The 16,486-nt window shown below is 32.9% G+C and overlaps 2 protein-coding genes, 1 non-coding gene and 1 pseudogene across 4 annotated transcripts; 2 read left to right on the forward strand and 2 right to left on the reverse strand.

Moving 5' to 3' along the window:
* The first annotated feature begins 3,165 nt into the window (after positions 1-3,165).
* LOC145068144 (uncharacterized) lies at positions 3,166-5,506 on the forward strand (annotated as a pseudogene). The gene is made up of 4 exons (XR_013688932.1): positions 3,166-4,892; positions 4,928-5,115; positions 5,188-5,286; positions 5,375-5,506. The product of XR_013688932.1 is annotated as an uncharacterized LOC145068144 (transcript).
* Positions 5,507-6,221: 715 nt separating this feature from the next.
* LOC145070110 (GDSL esterase/lipase At3g26430-like) lies at positions 6,222-9,591 on the reverse strand. Its single transcript, XM_079017054.1, has 5 exons — positions 9,239-9,591; positions 8,402-8,611; positions 8,160-8,329; positions 7,030-7,300; positions 6,222-6,630 (listed from the first exon to the last, which is right to left on the reverse strand). Exons 1-5 carry the CDS (start codon positions 9,471-9,473, stop codon positions 6,368-6,370), a joined length of 1,149 nt encoding a protein of 382 aa, XP_078873180.1. The 5' UTR covers positions 9,474-9,591; the 3' UTR covers positions 6,222-6,367.
* Positions 9,592-10,945: 1,354 nt separating this feature from the next.
* Positions 10,946-13,537, reverse strand: LOC145069008 (alpha-L-fucosidase 3-like). Its single transcript, XM_079015978.1, has 5 exons — positions 13,148-13,537; positions 12,124-12,336; positions 11,872-12,044; positions 11,479-11,752; positions 10,946-11,360 (listed from the first exon to the last, which is right to left on the reverse strand). The coding sequence occupies exons 1-5, from the start codon at positions 13,407-13,409 to the stop codon at positions 11,098-11,100; spliced, it is 1,185 nt and encodes a 394-aa protein (XP_078872104.1). The 5' UTR covers positions 13,410-13,537; the 3' UTR covers positions 10,946-11,097.
* A 2,522-nt stretch (positions 13,538-16,059) lies between these two features.
* Positions 16,060-16,132, forward strand: TRNAR-ACG (transfer RNA arginine (anticodon ACG)). Its single transcript has one exon. It is a non-coding gene; the product is annotated as a tRNA-Arg (tRNA).
* The last annotated feature ends 354 nt before the right edge of the window (positions 16,133-16,486 follow it).

Genomic DNA, 16,486 nt, shown 5'->3' on the forward strand with positions numbered 1-16,486 from the left:
CCCAAGATTAGTTATCAGCTTCTGATTAAGTGTCTTTATGGAAATTATAGCCGGAGCAGCAGCAGACAAAGATTTCTCACCCAGTTTATCAGTAGTCACTTGTACGAGGTGAGTTACCTTCCAGTAGCAGCGGGTCTACGACTACAATGTCGGCCCACCAGTAGGAGTTGTATGTTAGATGATTGTCTTTGTGATATTCATCTAGGTTTGCTACTACCTGATATGTTTATGTGCTAGTATGTTATGATGTTATGTGATAGTAGCAGTAGGGGAGATAGTTCCCAAGATTACCGGTCGATAGGGCCGAAAATGGATTATGATTATGTGATATATGTTATGTGGTAGTAGTAGAGGGGTGAAATAGTCCCCGATGCCGGTCGAAAGGATCGAAGGGGAGGCTAGCACCCAAATATGCTAGGCAATATCCGGTCGAAAGGACCGAAGGGGAGGCCAACACCTAGATATGCTAGGCAATGTCCGGTCGAAAGGACCGAAGGGGTAGGTCTGGCACCTAGATATGCCTGGAAGTATTTATGTTTTATGTTTGTATGGTATGTGGTAAGATGGGGGAACTCACTAAGCTTCGTGCTTACAATTTTTAGTTTTGTTTCAGGTACCTCTTCAGCGAAGGGGAAGGAACCTGCGCGGTAGCTGCACATCACACACACATCAGATTTTCGCATTATTGATCATGGGATTGTACTATGATTTTACTACTATTGGTGTTTTGATTTGGAACATGCTTTGAATGATTTATGGTTCGTTGTGATATTAACAATATTTTCAGTAACTGTTTTATAAAGCAATTAATTAAAAATGAAATTTTGGACTCGAAATTTGGGACGTTACAATCCAAATCTGAATGCCCGAAATATCTACATTTAATTACCCACGCCCAAATCGGTAACAATTCAGAAACTGGGCGTTACAATTTAGGTGGGGGCGCATCTATTTCCGCCCCCATTTGGTCCCGTTGACATCCATATGCAAGGTTGATGGAGATGGTTCCAAGATGTAGATGATGATGAGTGAAATGAAAATCAATCTTAAGGGAAATAGACTTATTAAGGTAATTAACTTTTCGGTTTGTTAATATCTAGGTAACTATCTTTTTTTGTACACATCCAGGTAACAAACTTTTTGGAAGTGTTCACATATGACCATTATGAACGGCTGTAGCAGGTTAAATCCGGTCATAACCGGTCATATGTGAACACTTCTACAAAACTTCGTTACCTAGATGCGTACAAAAAAAAAGTAGTTACCCAGTTGTGAACAAACTAAAAAGGCAAGAGTAAATTACACGAATGGTCCCTGTGGTTTGGGTAATTTGTGTGTTTGGTCGTTAACTTCTTTTTTAACTCAGATGATACATATTGTTCATTTTGTTTGTGCGTTTGGTCTTGTCTTACCTCAAAAGACTACTGTGTCCTTTTTAATTATTTTTTATTTATGTATTTATTTTGTATATATTTAAAAAATTAATAGACCCTACATAACAAATAAATTAAAAAGGTAATTAGCTTTTCAGTTTGTCCGCATATGGATAACTATCTTTTTTTTGTACACATCTAGGTAACGAACTTTTTGGAAGTGTTCATATATGACCATTATGACTGGATGTAACATGTTATAGTCAGTCATAATGATTATACGTGAACATTTCCAAAAACTTCGTTACCTAGATGTGTAAAAAAAGATAGTTACCTAGATGTGGACAAACTGAAAAGTTAATTGCTTAATAAGTCTATTTCCTCAATCTTAATATGTTTTGTCGGCTCATGAAAAAAACATAATTTTTCGCAATATATATCGCACTGTTATTTTCTCAATGATTGCATAACAATAATAGTAATAAAGTAGTGATATGCAATGGCGGATATAGAGATGAGTACAGATGAGTTTTTCATCGTGTAGCGGTGTCGGTTTGGTGGTGGTATCAAAACGTCATAGCAACGAAATAACCGCAAAACCATAGTGGTTCTAAAGCGGTCGCATCAACCTAGGGTTTCAATGGAGTTTTATTATATTCGATTAATAAATCTCTTCACATATATTTGAATCAATACAAAAGTTATAAGTAATGTGCTAACATGTTTAAACAAATTTATTAGGTACTTGACAAAGATGTTATATGCTAACATGTTTAAACAGATTTATTAGGTACTTGACAAAGATGCGACCATAACATGTCAAAATAGTTATGTTCAAAATATCTGAAATAATTTTATTAGGGAGGAGGGAGTCATTCCCTCCCAAACCACTGAACCCACTGTCACATCATTTTTCCTCTTTTATTTTTCTTCATCTTTCCGAACCCACAACACACGGAAACCCTATCTTTTTGAACCCACTCAACCCACTCAATTAAAAAAAAATACAAAACAATCAAATGTAAAATCTTAATTTGCAATAGAGTTATCGGCGGTACCATTCACGCTTCAATGAGTGGGTTGATTGGTTTCACTAACCCACATCATCATCTCTCTCTACTTTCTCTTTCTTATTTTCTCTTGTACCATGTGTTTTAAAACTTGTCCTTAGTTGTTTTGTATTTTTTTTAATTGAGTGGGTTGAGTGGGTTCAAAAAGATAGGATTTCCATGTGTTGTGATTTGGGAAAGATGAAGAAAAAAAAGAGACAAAAATTGATGTGGCAGTGGGTTCGGTGGGTTGGGAGGGAACGACTCCCTCCTCCCTTAAAGAATACCTATCTTTTAGTTTACCTTTCCTATCAACACCAAAAGCTAATATGTAAAATATTTATAATGTTTGATTATTGGTGTTGTGTTGGCAAATCCCCCTCCCCTTTGATGTGGCAACTTGACCTCTAAGTAAGGACATGATCACATGAATACATGAATGTTCATCCCAATCAAACACCACAATCATGAAAAGCACCAAAAACGAGACCTAAAGCTGAACCGTTGAAGGAACATCTTTCCATTGTTTTTCATTGTTAAAACAAGCACCCTATTCAAGTTTTTTTCTTATTATATATACATACTAATTTACAACAACCACTTGAACAGTTCTTGACTTTCATTGGCTGGATTTTCGATTTTTTTTTGATGATTTACTTTTATTTATTTATTTCATGGCTACTTGTCCTGTCTAAACCAATAAGAATAAAATTGTTGTAACTACGTGTTATGTTCTCAGACAACCCACCGCCACTAGACCTCTTGATGCTTCCTAATGCCTATGAACTTCCCTCCACCTGAGTTACTTTCATCCCTTCACCGATATACCCATTTCAGCTCCCCACGAATTTACTCTCTCTCTGTTCTCCAAAGACGTATCTGTAAGCGAAACCATACGGCGACGCAACATCTATCTTCTCTTTTCACAATCGATGATAGTGAATACATACAACATCAGCTCCTCTTCCTCCATTGTTGAAGGCAAGATCTCGCTTGAAGTTCCAGAATCCAGTACGGAGTACACCGATAAATCATCATGTCTGGCTGGTCGGTGGTTCGGTTAAGGACGGAATGCTGGTGAAACATGCATTTCAGCCTGTGAATTTGAAGGCGATGGGGAAACTGCAACTACAATTGACGGAGAATGCACAGAGTAATGGTCTTGCTACATCTACCATCGCTCTGACGACATCCAATACTCTATCCCCAAGCCCAAAGACTAACTCAGGTACTTGCAATACCAATGTCGATATTTTAGGGTTTATAGGATTTTAGCTCAACAGCTTTTCACTTGTATTGATAAAACTACTTTTCAGGTCTTAAGAAGACATGCATGAAGAAAATTACATCATTACTGACTATTGTCATTATATATTCTTTTTTTTTATCTTGGAGTTAATTACTCCAGGATATAATACAATATCTATTTGTTTCTTTCAAATTTCAAACGCTGCTTCTTGTGGTCAGTCGATTCTTACAATGTCTGCTTTTACTATTCAAACACTATCTCCCCTTTGTAAGTTGAGTTCTTTAGATCTATATCAAAACATATCTTACTTTTAGTTTTAGATTTTTATATATCTTCATTATTATAACCATATCAACACCTGATGGTTTTCAGGATGAGTCAAGAGATAAAGTTACATGGAGATGTTTACTTTGGTAATGTCAATGGTAAACTCCCCCATGGCATGGGTAGCTACACATGGTCAGATGGCACAGTTTATGATGGTAATTGGGAAGATGGAAAGATGTGTGGTAGAGGTCGAATCTCATGGTCTTCTGGAACAAGTTATGAGGGTGATTTTTCTGGTGGATATTTCCATGGTTTTGGCACATTAACAACTCCTGATGGATCTGCATACAAAGGGTCATGGAGATTGAACATTCAAAATGGTGTTGGAAGAAAGGAGTATAGTAATTCCGATGTTTATGATGGTTGTTGGAAAGATGGAGTTCATGAAGGAAGTGGAAAGTACGCTTGGGGGAATGGAAACACGTATATAGGGAACTGGAAAATCTGGTAAAATGTTTGGTAGAGGGGTAATGAAATGGGTAAATGGTGACCTTTTTGATGGATCTTGGTTAAATGGGTATAGACATGGGTCAGGTGTTTATAGGTTTTCAGATGGTAATTATTATTTTGGGACATGGACAAAAGGGCTTAAAGATGGTCAATGCACATTTTATCCAGCAGGAAGTAAATGCTCATCTTTTAGAAAAAAAAGCCCATTCTCAAAGATTCAGGGATCCAGAACGTAATGTTTCCCGAACTTATTCTGAAAAATTTACTTTTAGTAGTTTTTTTAGAGAGTCGAGTTGTATAACAAGCAGGAGAATCCCGCCGGATGACGATTATACCCTTGGGGATTCCACTAGAGAGTTTTCTACTTCTGAGAGAACAGAAATGTTTTCTCATATGTCGGATGAGGTGGCAAGAAGGTATATTTTGTGTAATTTATTTATTTTAGTTTAATGTGATTTACAAATTTTATTTTGTTTTAGGTGTGGTTTATAGTGATGGGAAATATGTTTAAAACAGAATTATGGATACACGGGAGGTATGATCTGAAGGGTTCATATCAAGGAAGCTTTACATGTAAGGATCATATAGACGAGGGCACCAAATTAAAAGACCTTGATCTTGCATATGAATTTCATATGGACAAGACACTGCGTGAGGCCCTTTTCGAGTATGTCTATTATATTTTATTATAATAAGTTAAAATAATTTATGATTTTAACACAAGTATGTTATTTTGCAGGCAAATCCAGCTAGACTGTTTGTTTTTAGAATCTCAGCAGATTATTGATTATAGTCTTCTACTTGGATTGCATTCCATAGAGAAAGAGGAATGTAGAAGGTATGTCGTGGATGATGATAGCCAATCTTAACTAAAACTTTTTTAGTTATGCCCTTTTTCTTAACAAATTTTATTTTTAATATTGCAGAATTTCCTCCAAACTTAGGAAGTTTGTGAAGGTAAATGATTGACACTCAAAGATAAAAGATGAACCAAAAATCTATTTGTGACGATTGGAAGATTTGAACATCAATCATTACCATCGGAAAGAAGACTTGGGCACTACCAGTGAAGAAAGGTAATATTTCTCTTATTATATTCTCATATCTTACATTTTTTTTTACTATTAGATGATGATAAAATAAAGGGTAAACAAACGGATCCAAATTGATGATTGATGTTATATACTTATAGGAACAAAACTTACTGTAATTTTTATCAATATTTCAGGTCTTTCCCGTTGGGCCTAGGTGCAAACGCCTCCCATAATTCAATTATGGTGAGTCGTTATCTCTTATATTAGATCATATGCTGATATTAAGAAGATTATGATTATTATCCCTTGGCAAGTTTTGAACGGTATCCAACCATCTTCCAGCTGAATGATCACTGCTATTACATTAAATTTTAGTTTCTGTTTTTTGCCATCATTTTATTTATGTTAGTTTGGAAGTTTGTAATTGTATTGTTTCTTATGTTTAAATTAAATCGACTTAAGCAATAAGCGGTATGATAATTTTTTTCTATCAGTTAGTTTTTTCTAAAACAATCCAATGTTACTCAATAAAATCTTCCTATTGTGTCCACTTCTTTGACGTATCCAACCCCGCAAAGCAGGGATTCTTCCCTAGTTCTTACTAAACCACACTCAAAACTTTCTATTTGACTTTTCACTAAAACCAATACGTCAACACCTACATAATGACACATATTAACATTCCAAAAATTTGTTACAAAAACGTCACAACTAACAACACGCCACCTTTAATGTAGCCTTTGCATGAATTAAAGATTTCATATTCCAAAACCAAACCAAATTATCCAACTGTATTTTAATTGGTTCATGTGAATTCAATTTGATGGTCGAGTCTTTGAGAGTTGTAGATACTATTAGTAGAATACAAGTGAGTTTTTGTTTCTCTTATCTATGAGCATGACAAGCCATGTTTAAGGGAACAGGTGGATCAGAGAATGTCCCATTAGCAATTTGATCGTACATCCATTTATTAGCTGCCTCGGTGTAGTGAATCCCATCCCAAAGGATTCTCAACAAAGGATTTTCACACGATTTTGCAATCAATAATTCTTCGCCTTTTATCATTTTCGTGGCCCCACACCTCCTTGCGTTGTTGAAGTTGTACTTTCCACCGTGCCCACAACACACCAAAAACGGATCACCAAATCCTGTCATCTTAATTCAGTCAGACTCCCTCTACGCGTATAAGGTAGCTTATTAATTCAGTCAGACTCCCTCTACGCGTATAAGTTAGCTTATTTTTTGAGTTTATTGCAATTTAGTATTTGATGAAAACACAAAAGTAGCTTATAAACTAGCTTTTTTATAAGCTGTTTGAGATAGTTTATTAATAAGTTAGCTTATAAACTCAAAAAAGTTAAATTTATAATGATACTGTTTTGTGTTTTTTTGGTTTTTTTCATGAAAAAAAAACCAAACTACCCCAAAACAACATTGTTTTAGGGTTTTGGGTCTGTTTGGTTTCTGTATAAAATACCAAACAGACCCTAAACAGATCAGATCGTTTTTTTTTTCTTTCTAAAAATCATAAGGAAAAACGATGTTACCGAGTTTTTTTGCTTGTACAACGAGTGAATACTTGGCCGAATAGACATCAACATAGGTGATGGCGGCCAAAGGAAGATTCTTTCGAAGTTGGTGAACTGCGGCTTTAAGTTTCTCGTTGAAATACTGTGCCACGTCATTATACGGGGCGGCACAACCGTATTTATCCACTTGCGCCGCCGCAATCAAGTACCTATCCATTATGTACGGCAAGCAACCAACGGGACCCGTGTTGTGTATCCAAAATGATCTCCCGCCTCGATCGTACACTTTCTATTTAATTACAATTTTTTTTCAAGAAATAATTAATGATACAATTGGAAACATGAGTTTAATAATACCGTGTTTGTAATATAATAAATTGTTTTTTACTAAATAAATGGAATAAATCATTTGAACAAGACTAAGGCTATGTTTTGTAGATTAGCCGAAAAGGTAGCTGATAGCTGATAAAATATGACGTTTGATAAACCTAATCGATAATTTTGCTGAAATATGTAAAATGACATAAAAGCGCATAAAGAAGATTGTGTTTTTTTTTATAATTAACAAAATGTATATTTGGTAGAATTTTAAAAAACTCAATAAGTCGGTAGCTTTTTTAAAAACCCAGTTTATAAACTAACTTATTAGCTATATTTTGGTTTGCTAAAATGACAACCTAAAAACTCAAAAAAATAAATTAACTAAACATACCCTAAATGGCCATAAAACCCTAAAAATCCAGCAAATGGTTTTAACAATATTCATCAATTTTAACGTGTTGGGAGTTGGGTGAAAAAAGAAGGTCAAATATGTAAAGGGGTCGATTCTTAATACATTAAGCCATTTTTTAACCCGTTATGTCATTTAATCCCTAGATTAACTCAAAAAGGAATATTCATATATAGCTGTTTAGATTAAGTGTTTCACCCATTAAGTTTATATTAAGCAAAAAAAAAAAAAAAGCCCTAAGCAATATATGAGCGTTTTCTTTTTGACATGATGAAGAAATATCTACTTAAAAGAAAAAGTCAAATAAATAAATCATCATGTACTTTTTTTTCCATTTCAAGTGTACTTTCTTTATCTAAAATATTTTAATTTATCAAATTAAGAGTTAATAGGAAAAAGACAGGGGTATAAATCTCACCTTCACAACATTTGTAAACTGTGATATAACATCAGGAACGTATGCTTTTACTTCTTCAGTAGTCATATTAAGTCGATACCCAGCAGTGAGGTCATTTTGGCCAATATCAAATGTGTACAATGCGCTTGAAAACTTGTCCATTTCAGGAAACAAGTCCTTAAAGACATCTCCTGCACATCATGTATAATATTTTAATGCATAAAAGACAAGTTGTTATAATAAATGAGCCAAAAAGTAAGTACCTTTTTGTCGGATTATTTGGGATCTGTTCAAAAAATCAAAGAATTCTGCATACTGAATGTCTAAAGAAATCGGGCTATACCCACTTTGAAAAATTGTAGTGTTTTGACGCCGGATTGTGGATCCAGCTGTCGCATAATTGGCTCCGTGGCTGAAATTTGTACCCATTGAATCCAAAAATGGACTAAGATAAGGTATTCCTAAACCTTCAGCTGAAAATTAAAACAAAATCCACTCAATTCGGCTTCTTATAATGTTACATTATTGTAAAATATTGTCATTATATATGAATCTGCCCAAAAATTAATGGTCATGTTAAAATTGTTTCCTTTGATTTCTTTGATATTTCTTAAGATGGATTTTTTTGAAGAAAAGTTATGGAACTTGTCAAAATTATCTTTTGGGAGTAGAAAAAAAATATATATGTATCAAAAGAAATATGTATAAAATATGTAACGTTTATTGACTAATTAGATATGTATCGCCATCAATAATATAAAAATGAACAAATAAAGTCGGGAAATTAAAATTGCATGGTTCAAATTTTTGACTAACAAACCCTGGCATGAAGATTCTGATCATAATACAGCCAAATTCCAAAACACATTTGGGGAACCACGGGATTAAAAACTACAATTAAAGTTTCGTCTATATGTTGATTTCACTAAAATCGATGGATCAATTTGAACTGATAAGATACGACTTTACGCTTAGCATCATAAATCGGAAAATTATGAGTTTCAGGATCGATGAATTTGGATTCTCAGGGTAAACTACACTTACGATTCTGATAAATTGATGGAGTGTTTTTTCGGAGCAGAAGATAGGGAATTACGAACCTATGAAATCGATTAGTAGACGGCCATCGCAGTAGCGGCCGGAAGGAGAATGGAAGAAAGTTTCGCCGTTAGGCGGAGGAGCTTGTCCGAACATCGCCGATAAACCACCAGTATCCGAATTTGAATCACCGAAGTTGAATACTGCCGGAAAATTACAGTCCGGCGAAGAGAAAGTCGGAATTAGTAGCAGTAATGTAACAGAGATCATTAATCCACAGATCGGAAACATTTTCATCGGAGAGATCTCTTGAGAGAGAGATTTGAAATTTAGAAAGGAGAAGAAGCCGATTGAGGTTTGAGATTTTATCAGTTTTTGAGTATAAGTTTAAAGGGTGTTAGTTTTTCGGTGCTTCTTCAACCCTTAAGTCAAATATGTTAATCATATAACAATATTTATACATTTTCCTTCATTTTTCATATATAAAATAAAAGTAAAATACATTTAAAATGGCAATCCATATGGAGTTTTTATTACCTAAAGTGTTGCATTTTTTATGTTTTACTTTTTATGGTGTTTTTAAATGTGATGCACGATGATGAAATATGTTATATTTTTCGGAAAATTCTTTTGGAAATTTTTTTTAATTAAGTCTATTTTTCTTTTAAATAAAAAAACACAAACCTAATATTGAATTTTGACTTCATCCTGTTTATCATTGTCATTCAATTCCTCTCATCCACCAAAAACATATGGCCATCCTCATCACGTTCTAAGACAACTCACTTTCTTCAAAGTCTAAGTCATAATAATCTCTCATGTAAGGATTACTTTCGACCATAAACTATAAAGTAAGAAATCTATAATTTTAACACAACTTATAAATAAAGGAGGGATTTTTACCATACACACATTACATTAATAGTGTCAATGGTCCAATGTTGCTATTAGTCGGTGGAATTTCATTTGAGCTTTCTTCTTTGGACAAACCCTAATTAAATATCCTCTTGAATGAGGCGTTATTTTTTTCTGAGTTTATCAATGTTCATTTCCACATGATTGAGGGTTTAATAAGAAAAGGGGTGACATCAAGGGTGTTACCGAGAGAATTATAGGAAACCCGTTATGTGGTCAATATTGAACAAAATTGGAAAACATGATATTCAATTTAGGAAAACAATACAACATCAAAATCGAAAAAATAACAATAGAATGTCTTTTATAACATTTACCTATATATTAATTACATTATTCTCTTTCAATTTATCAAAAGTTTACATCATTGTAAGGTACACCTCCTTTTCAAGTAATTAAGTTTTAATAGATAGGAATGCTTAAAAATGGATCAATATATTTGAAGTTTTTAGTCTTGGGTGGTGCAATTTGATAGGTTCCAAACGAGTTGGAAAGAGCTCAAGGTTAATTCAACAATACTAAATTAAGGGGCTATTTGATAACCTCTTAATGAAACTATTAAGAGGTGACCTTTAAATCGGTCAACATTCAATACGACTTTGATATTGTCTCTAAACTAATCAAAAGCCTTTAAACGGTTAATAAAATCTACCTTCTTTTAACCAGTAAAATATCAGAATCATTCAACACTAAATGACTTATTTTAATCTAACAACTCGTAAGTTTGAATTTGATTTAACAACATGATGAGTGTTACTCAAACTTGATTCGAGAAAGATTAGACATCTCAGGATAATTTAAAGTTATCATTTGAAATAACTTTTAATAAAATAAGCCTGAGCCCAAAATTCAGATTTTAGAATAACAACTATAAGCACCATCTATATTCAATAAATATAACAAAAATAAAGCATGTTTGATTCAAGTCCCTAAAACTTAGAATTCGAATAATTTCCACTAAGAACCCTACCTATAACAAATTTGGATATCAAAGCCAAATACTACCTTAATGTTGTCTACGGCAGGCCAATCCTAACGGGATTGGCGGGTCAGAAAATGACCCATTTACAATTTGATCAAATACCCATTTATTGGCTGCTTGGGTGTAATGTACGCCATCCCAATTTATCGCAGTCGTTGGATCTGCACAAGCTTTACCCACCAAGATTTCCGTACCATTGATTTTGATCTTCCCACCACAACCAATATGCACATTGTAGTTGTACTTTCCTCCATGACCACAACAAGCTCTCAATGCATGTTTAAACCCTAAATTTCAAACAAACATACAAGTCTTTAAATCACATAAACAAAACACTTTCTTGTACCTTATTTGCAAATAATGCAAGATTTATCTTAAATTAAAGAATTGAATAAAATCACTCACGTAGGTGATTGATGCTTTGGGTAATGAGTGCATATTTGACTGAATAGATATCGACGTAGGTGATTGCTGCTTTTGGTAGATGCTCACGTAGTTGATCTACAGTTTGTTTTAACCGAAGGTTAAAATACCGAGCAAGTTCGTTAAATGGGCCCACACATCCATATTTGTCCACTTGTCCAGTTGTGACTGGTTGACGATCGAGGACGTATGGTAGACACCCAAATGGACCAGTATTGTGTATCCAAAACGCTCTGCCTCCTTGATTATAGATATCCTAATAAAAAAACTAAATTCGTTACAAAATGTAATAATAAACATATTATATGATCATAATATTTGTTTCTGAAATGGTTCATATATATTATATACGAAAATTAAAAGGGAAACACTCACCTTGATCACAGTTTTGAATTGACCTAATATATCTGGTACGGACTCCCTAACTTGCCTAAGAGATAAGTTTTGGAATAAGCCAGCAGTCAAGTCATTTTGCCCGATATCAAATGTATATAAAGCACGTGAAAAGTCCTCAGTTTTGGGCATCAAACGCTTAAATACTTCATCAACTACACAATGAAATTTATAAATCACACAAATGCTTATAAATATGATTATTAGATATCATAATAATATGAAAAATGTTACCTTTTTTGGTGCGAAAATTTTGTACCCTACGATGGAAATCATTAAATTGATACCATTGAACATTTAGAGAAAAAGGACTGAACCCACTTTGGTGGAGGGTTTGGTTTTGTGGCCTAATGGTCGAACCAGCTGTGGCAAAATTGGCTCCTTGGGTGAAGTTCGAGCCAAGTGCATCTAAGTATGCACTCAAGTATGGCAGCTCGAAGCTTTCAGCTGCAAAATTTAAAAAAAAAAAAACATTAATTGCTAGATAATGTTTTAAGAATTATACAAATGTACATTTTATCTTAGAATTAATATAAAGTTTATATTAATGAATATGGTGAACTAGTTAAATTGAAAGGTCATATATAATTTTATTTATGGTTAAACACACATCATCAAATATATAATATAATTTCATTAATTTATTTATCATACCATATTTTTCTTTTTTACAGATTTTTACTGGGAAAAACAATTCATTTCTAACAGTTCTCATTGTTATGATACAGAAAAAAAATAGAAGTATAAAACATTTATAAAAGAAATATAATCTATAATTATAACTTAGTAGATCTTTCATATATAAAATATTTTATTAAAAAACAAAAAAGTATTGTTATGCCATTCAGTCACGTGCAGCTCCAATTATACGATTTTGGACACGAGTTAGGGACACCATTAATAGTCTGTCACGTGAATAGAATATAGTCGTGTTTTCAGGTCATATAAAAATAAATCTTTTGTACAATTAAATGACTTTTTCTATCGCGAGATAATCATATCATTATTGAAAAAATCATGAAACTAGCCACATAGAGAAAATCCAAAAAGTTCATTTTACTATTGATAAATAATTAAATATGGTAAATATTGTTATCTATAATTATAATACTACCCTTTATGTCATTTTAATTTTAATGATTATCCAATAAATACATCAATTTTCTGATTTCAACCAAGTAACTAATGGATCATACAAATTTTACCCAAGAAATATCTTATTGAATATGTAAAAGAAAGAGATTTGTATAATAAATACCTATAAAATCGATAATAAGCCGGCCATCACAGTACCTACCGGCCGGACCATGGAAAAAGGACTCTCCGTGGGGTGGTCCGGCCTGCCCAAACGCCGCCGATAAGCCACCAGTGTCGGAATTGGAGTCTCCAAAGTTGAAGATCGCCGGAAAATCACATGGGTGTTTACTGGTAATGGCACCGACAACTGAGTTCCTCAACAAAACCACTAAAAACAACATAAAAGCTTCTGCCGGAAGATTTCTCCGGAGGCGGAGCTCCATGACTGACTGAGAGATAGAGAAAACGGTGAGGGGGGAGAAATTGGTAGGAAAACGAAGAAGATAATGTGTCAGTAAAAACTAACCCATTACATGTGCATCATGGGCTTTATGCCATTTGCATATAGTAAGGAATTACCAAAATGGGTCTTTCGAAAGTGGTGGGTTTCATGGGCAAGGAATAAAAAGAAGCAAGATTAAGGGGTATTTATGTCTTTTCGAGAGTAAAACAGGATGATATGAGCTTCAAAACTGTCGTCTTGGCTAAATATAGGTTTACAAAACGATATCCCACTTTCTGTTTGAGACTAAAACTATAAAAATAATGATTTATATGTTTTCAAGGAAAAGATTTTGTTACATCTTTTTTTAGTATTATTTAACTATAAATATAATGAAAAACTGTACCCAAACCTAAGATGTAATGTAATTTAAAGCTCGAAGAAAAAAGATCAAGTTTAATAACATGGGTTGAATTGTCTACTTTTATAAGTGCGGATTTTTTTATAGCTTTTATAGCAACATATTTTATAGAACTTTATGTTTGTTGCAATGCATAGCTTGAAACTTTAAAAAAAGATATATTTTTATAGAGATAAAAACTAATACTCAAATATGTTGCTATTTTATGCATTTAACACAAAAGAACATTGATAAATCGCACTGAAAACTGGTTAATTGCACAAAATAAAGTCCCTTTTAATATATTTTTGTCTAATCTTGATTTTGTTCATCTAAACTAAGTTTTGCACAACAAAGTTGGGTGGTTGGGTATGTTGATGGGGATGAGAGTTGTGAAATAGGATAATACAAATTATCAAATGCATGAAGTTATATTGAATAGTAATCTTATTTAATAATTCTTTAATTGAGATTTAGCTAACAAAATAATATTGTTATATCGTGTTTTAGTATTAGTCGGGTCGAACTTACATAAACTGTTTACTTTGACTCTTTGAGTCTTTGATGTTGTAAAATGGGATAAGATGTGTACAATACAAATTTAATCTCATTTTTCTATTGTTTATAACATTATACTTTTATCTTTAGGTTAATAAATTCCATAAACATTCATGTTTATAGTTATCTATGACCTGGAATTAAAAAATATATGTTTAAAATTATGGTGCCATTTTACGCATCTAACACAAAAGCATATGTTTATGGCAACATATATCTTTTTAACTAAACTGAGTTTTACACATATCTCCGACAAAGGTGGGTGGTTGGATAGGGTGATCCGGATGAGAGTTTTAAAATTGTATAATACAAGTTATCAAATGCATGAATAGTGTTGAAAAGTAATAATATACAAAACTACAATTTGAAATAAATTTTGAAATTTTCTAAGGAAGGAAATATGTTTGAACTTTGGACCGGTTCTCATTGGATAATCAATCTGCTAAAATTAAAATTCATGAAATGATGTATAGTTCTTTTATCATTTTTTGGTATTAGCCCGTCCGAACTCGACATAAGACCCTAAGTCTTTCATTATTTTAATCTTTCATTCAATATTAACGACACATCATTTCACAACCTTTTCCTTCAAAGAAATACTCATATTAACATTTCACCAAATTTTATTAATTTTTAATAGTGATATTTGAATATGAGAGATTCGATGAGTTTAGGTCATTAGTATAATAAGTTGTTGTAAGACCTGTAAAAACAAATTTATGCTTATGTTTTCTGTATCAGTTATGACATCTAAGCTTTTAAGTAGTAATGAAAAACGTTTCTCTGGAAGTGACTTGATATTAATATGATCTCACATCAAAATAATGTTTTGGGACAAATTCTAAATTAATGTATTCTTTTTAAAAGATACTCTATTTTAAATAAACATAAAGAAAAAGCTTTTAATTAGTCGTATAATTGAGGATGTCACATCGGTTATCAAAGAATTTAATCGACTAATAGAGGTTGGAAAGATTACGGGCAATGACATGAAATGGTGTACAGGATATCTACATAAATTGTTATGTAGAATAGATGAAATTAATGGTCAATAGAATCAACGATCATGTTTAAAAGTGGTGTGCTTGAATACATGTTGGATGATTTGGAGATTGAGAATCATGGACACTTTTTGATCCTCCTAGACGCTTTATTTTTTATATTAGTGCCGTGTATTTGTTTAATTGGGTAGTAAATAAAAGTGTCAAACTTAAGCTTAATTGAATTGTTTTTGTGCAAAACATTGGAGCCATTATTTCGTTGTAATTGCCTTTTTTATTTTATAGCATTTTGGTAAACTCAAAAAATTAAGCCGTTATAAAATACTTAGGTTGTGAATGGTTTTGCACAATTCTAGCTAAAAAAATCAGTTAACCCTAAAACGTTACAAAATAAAAGTATAAATCTTAAAAATGTTGTATATTTATAGTAGGTATAATTTCTTTGTTTTTTAAACATTAATCATAGATTATAAATAAGGTCAAAATATCTCTTGTAAATGTAATTATGGTTTAAATGGGTACAAGATGCACTTTATTTAAATATGTCAAAACTACAATGATGGTAGCTAAAAATTTAATTTAAACCAACCCAAGGGTTGGCCTAACGAATGCACTGTCACTTAAAAGGAGTGTGAGACTTGGTAGGGTATCATAATTATATATTTTCAAATCGGTAAAAAAAATTCAAAGTCGACTCTGTGGCCCAATGGATAAGGCGCTGGTCTACGGAACCAGAGATTCTGGGTTCGATCCCCAGCAGAGTCGAGTAATTTTAATTGATGCTCTTGCTGTCAAGTATTTTTAATTATACTCTTTCAGAAAATATAATTTCATTTTCAAGTTCAATAATCAAACACAATCACAGCTAATATAAATAAGAATCAAGTATTTTTGCTATTTCCCACATTTTTTTTCCTAAAAAGCATTGCCATAAGCCCATAACGATCTTAAACTCTCATATAACCAATTTTTACCCAATTTCAATACACAAGTCTAAAAGCCCATGATCAAAGACAAGTACTCTTAAGATCCCAAGCAAGCCTCTTTACATCCAACAATGCGACTTCTCACATCCTCCTACACTACGGGACCAAAATACTCAATCCAATGCCAAGATTA

Source organism: Lactuca serriola, chromosome 8 (assembly GCF_051521515.1).
Source record: "Lactuca serriola cultivar US96UC23 chromosome 8, Lser_US96UC23_V15, whole genome shotgun sequence".
NCBI classification, from domain to species: domain Eukaryota; kingdom Viridiplantae; phylum Streptophyta; class Magnoliopsida; order Asterales; family Asteraceae; genus Lactuca; species Lactuca serriola.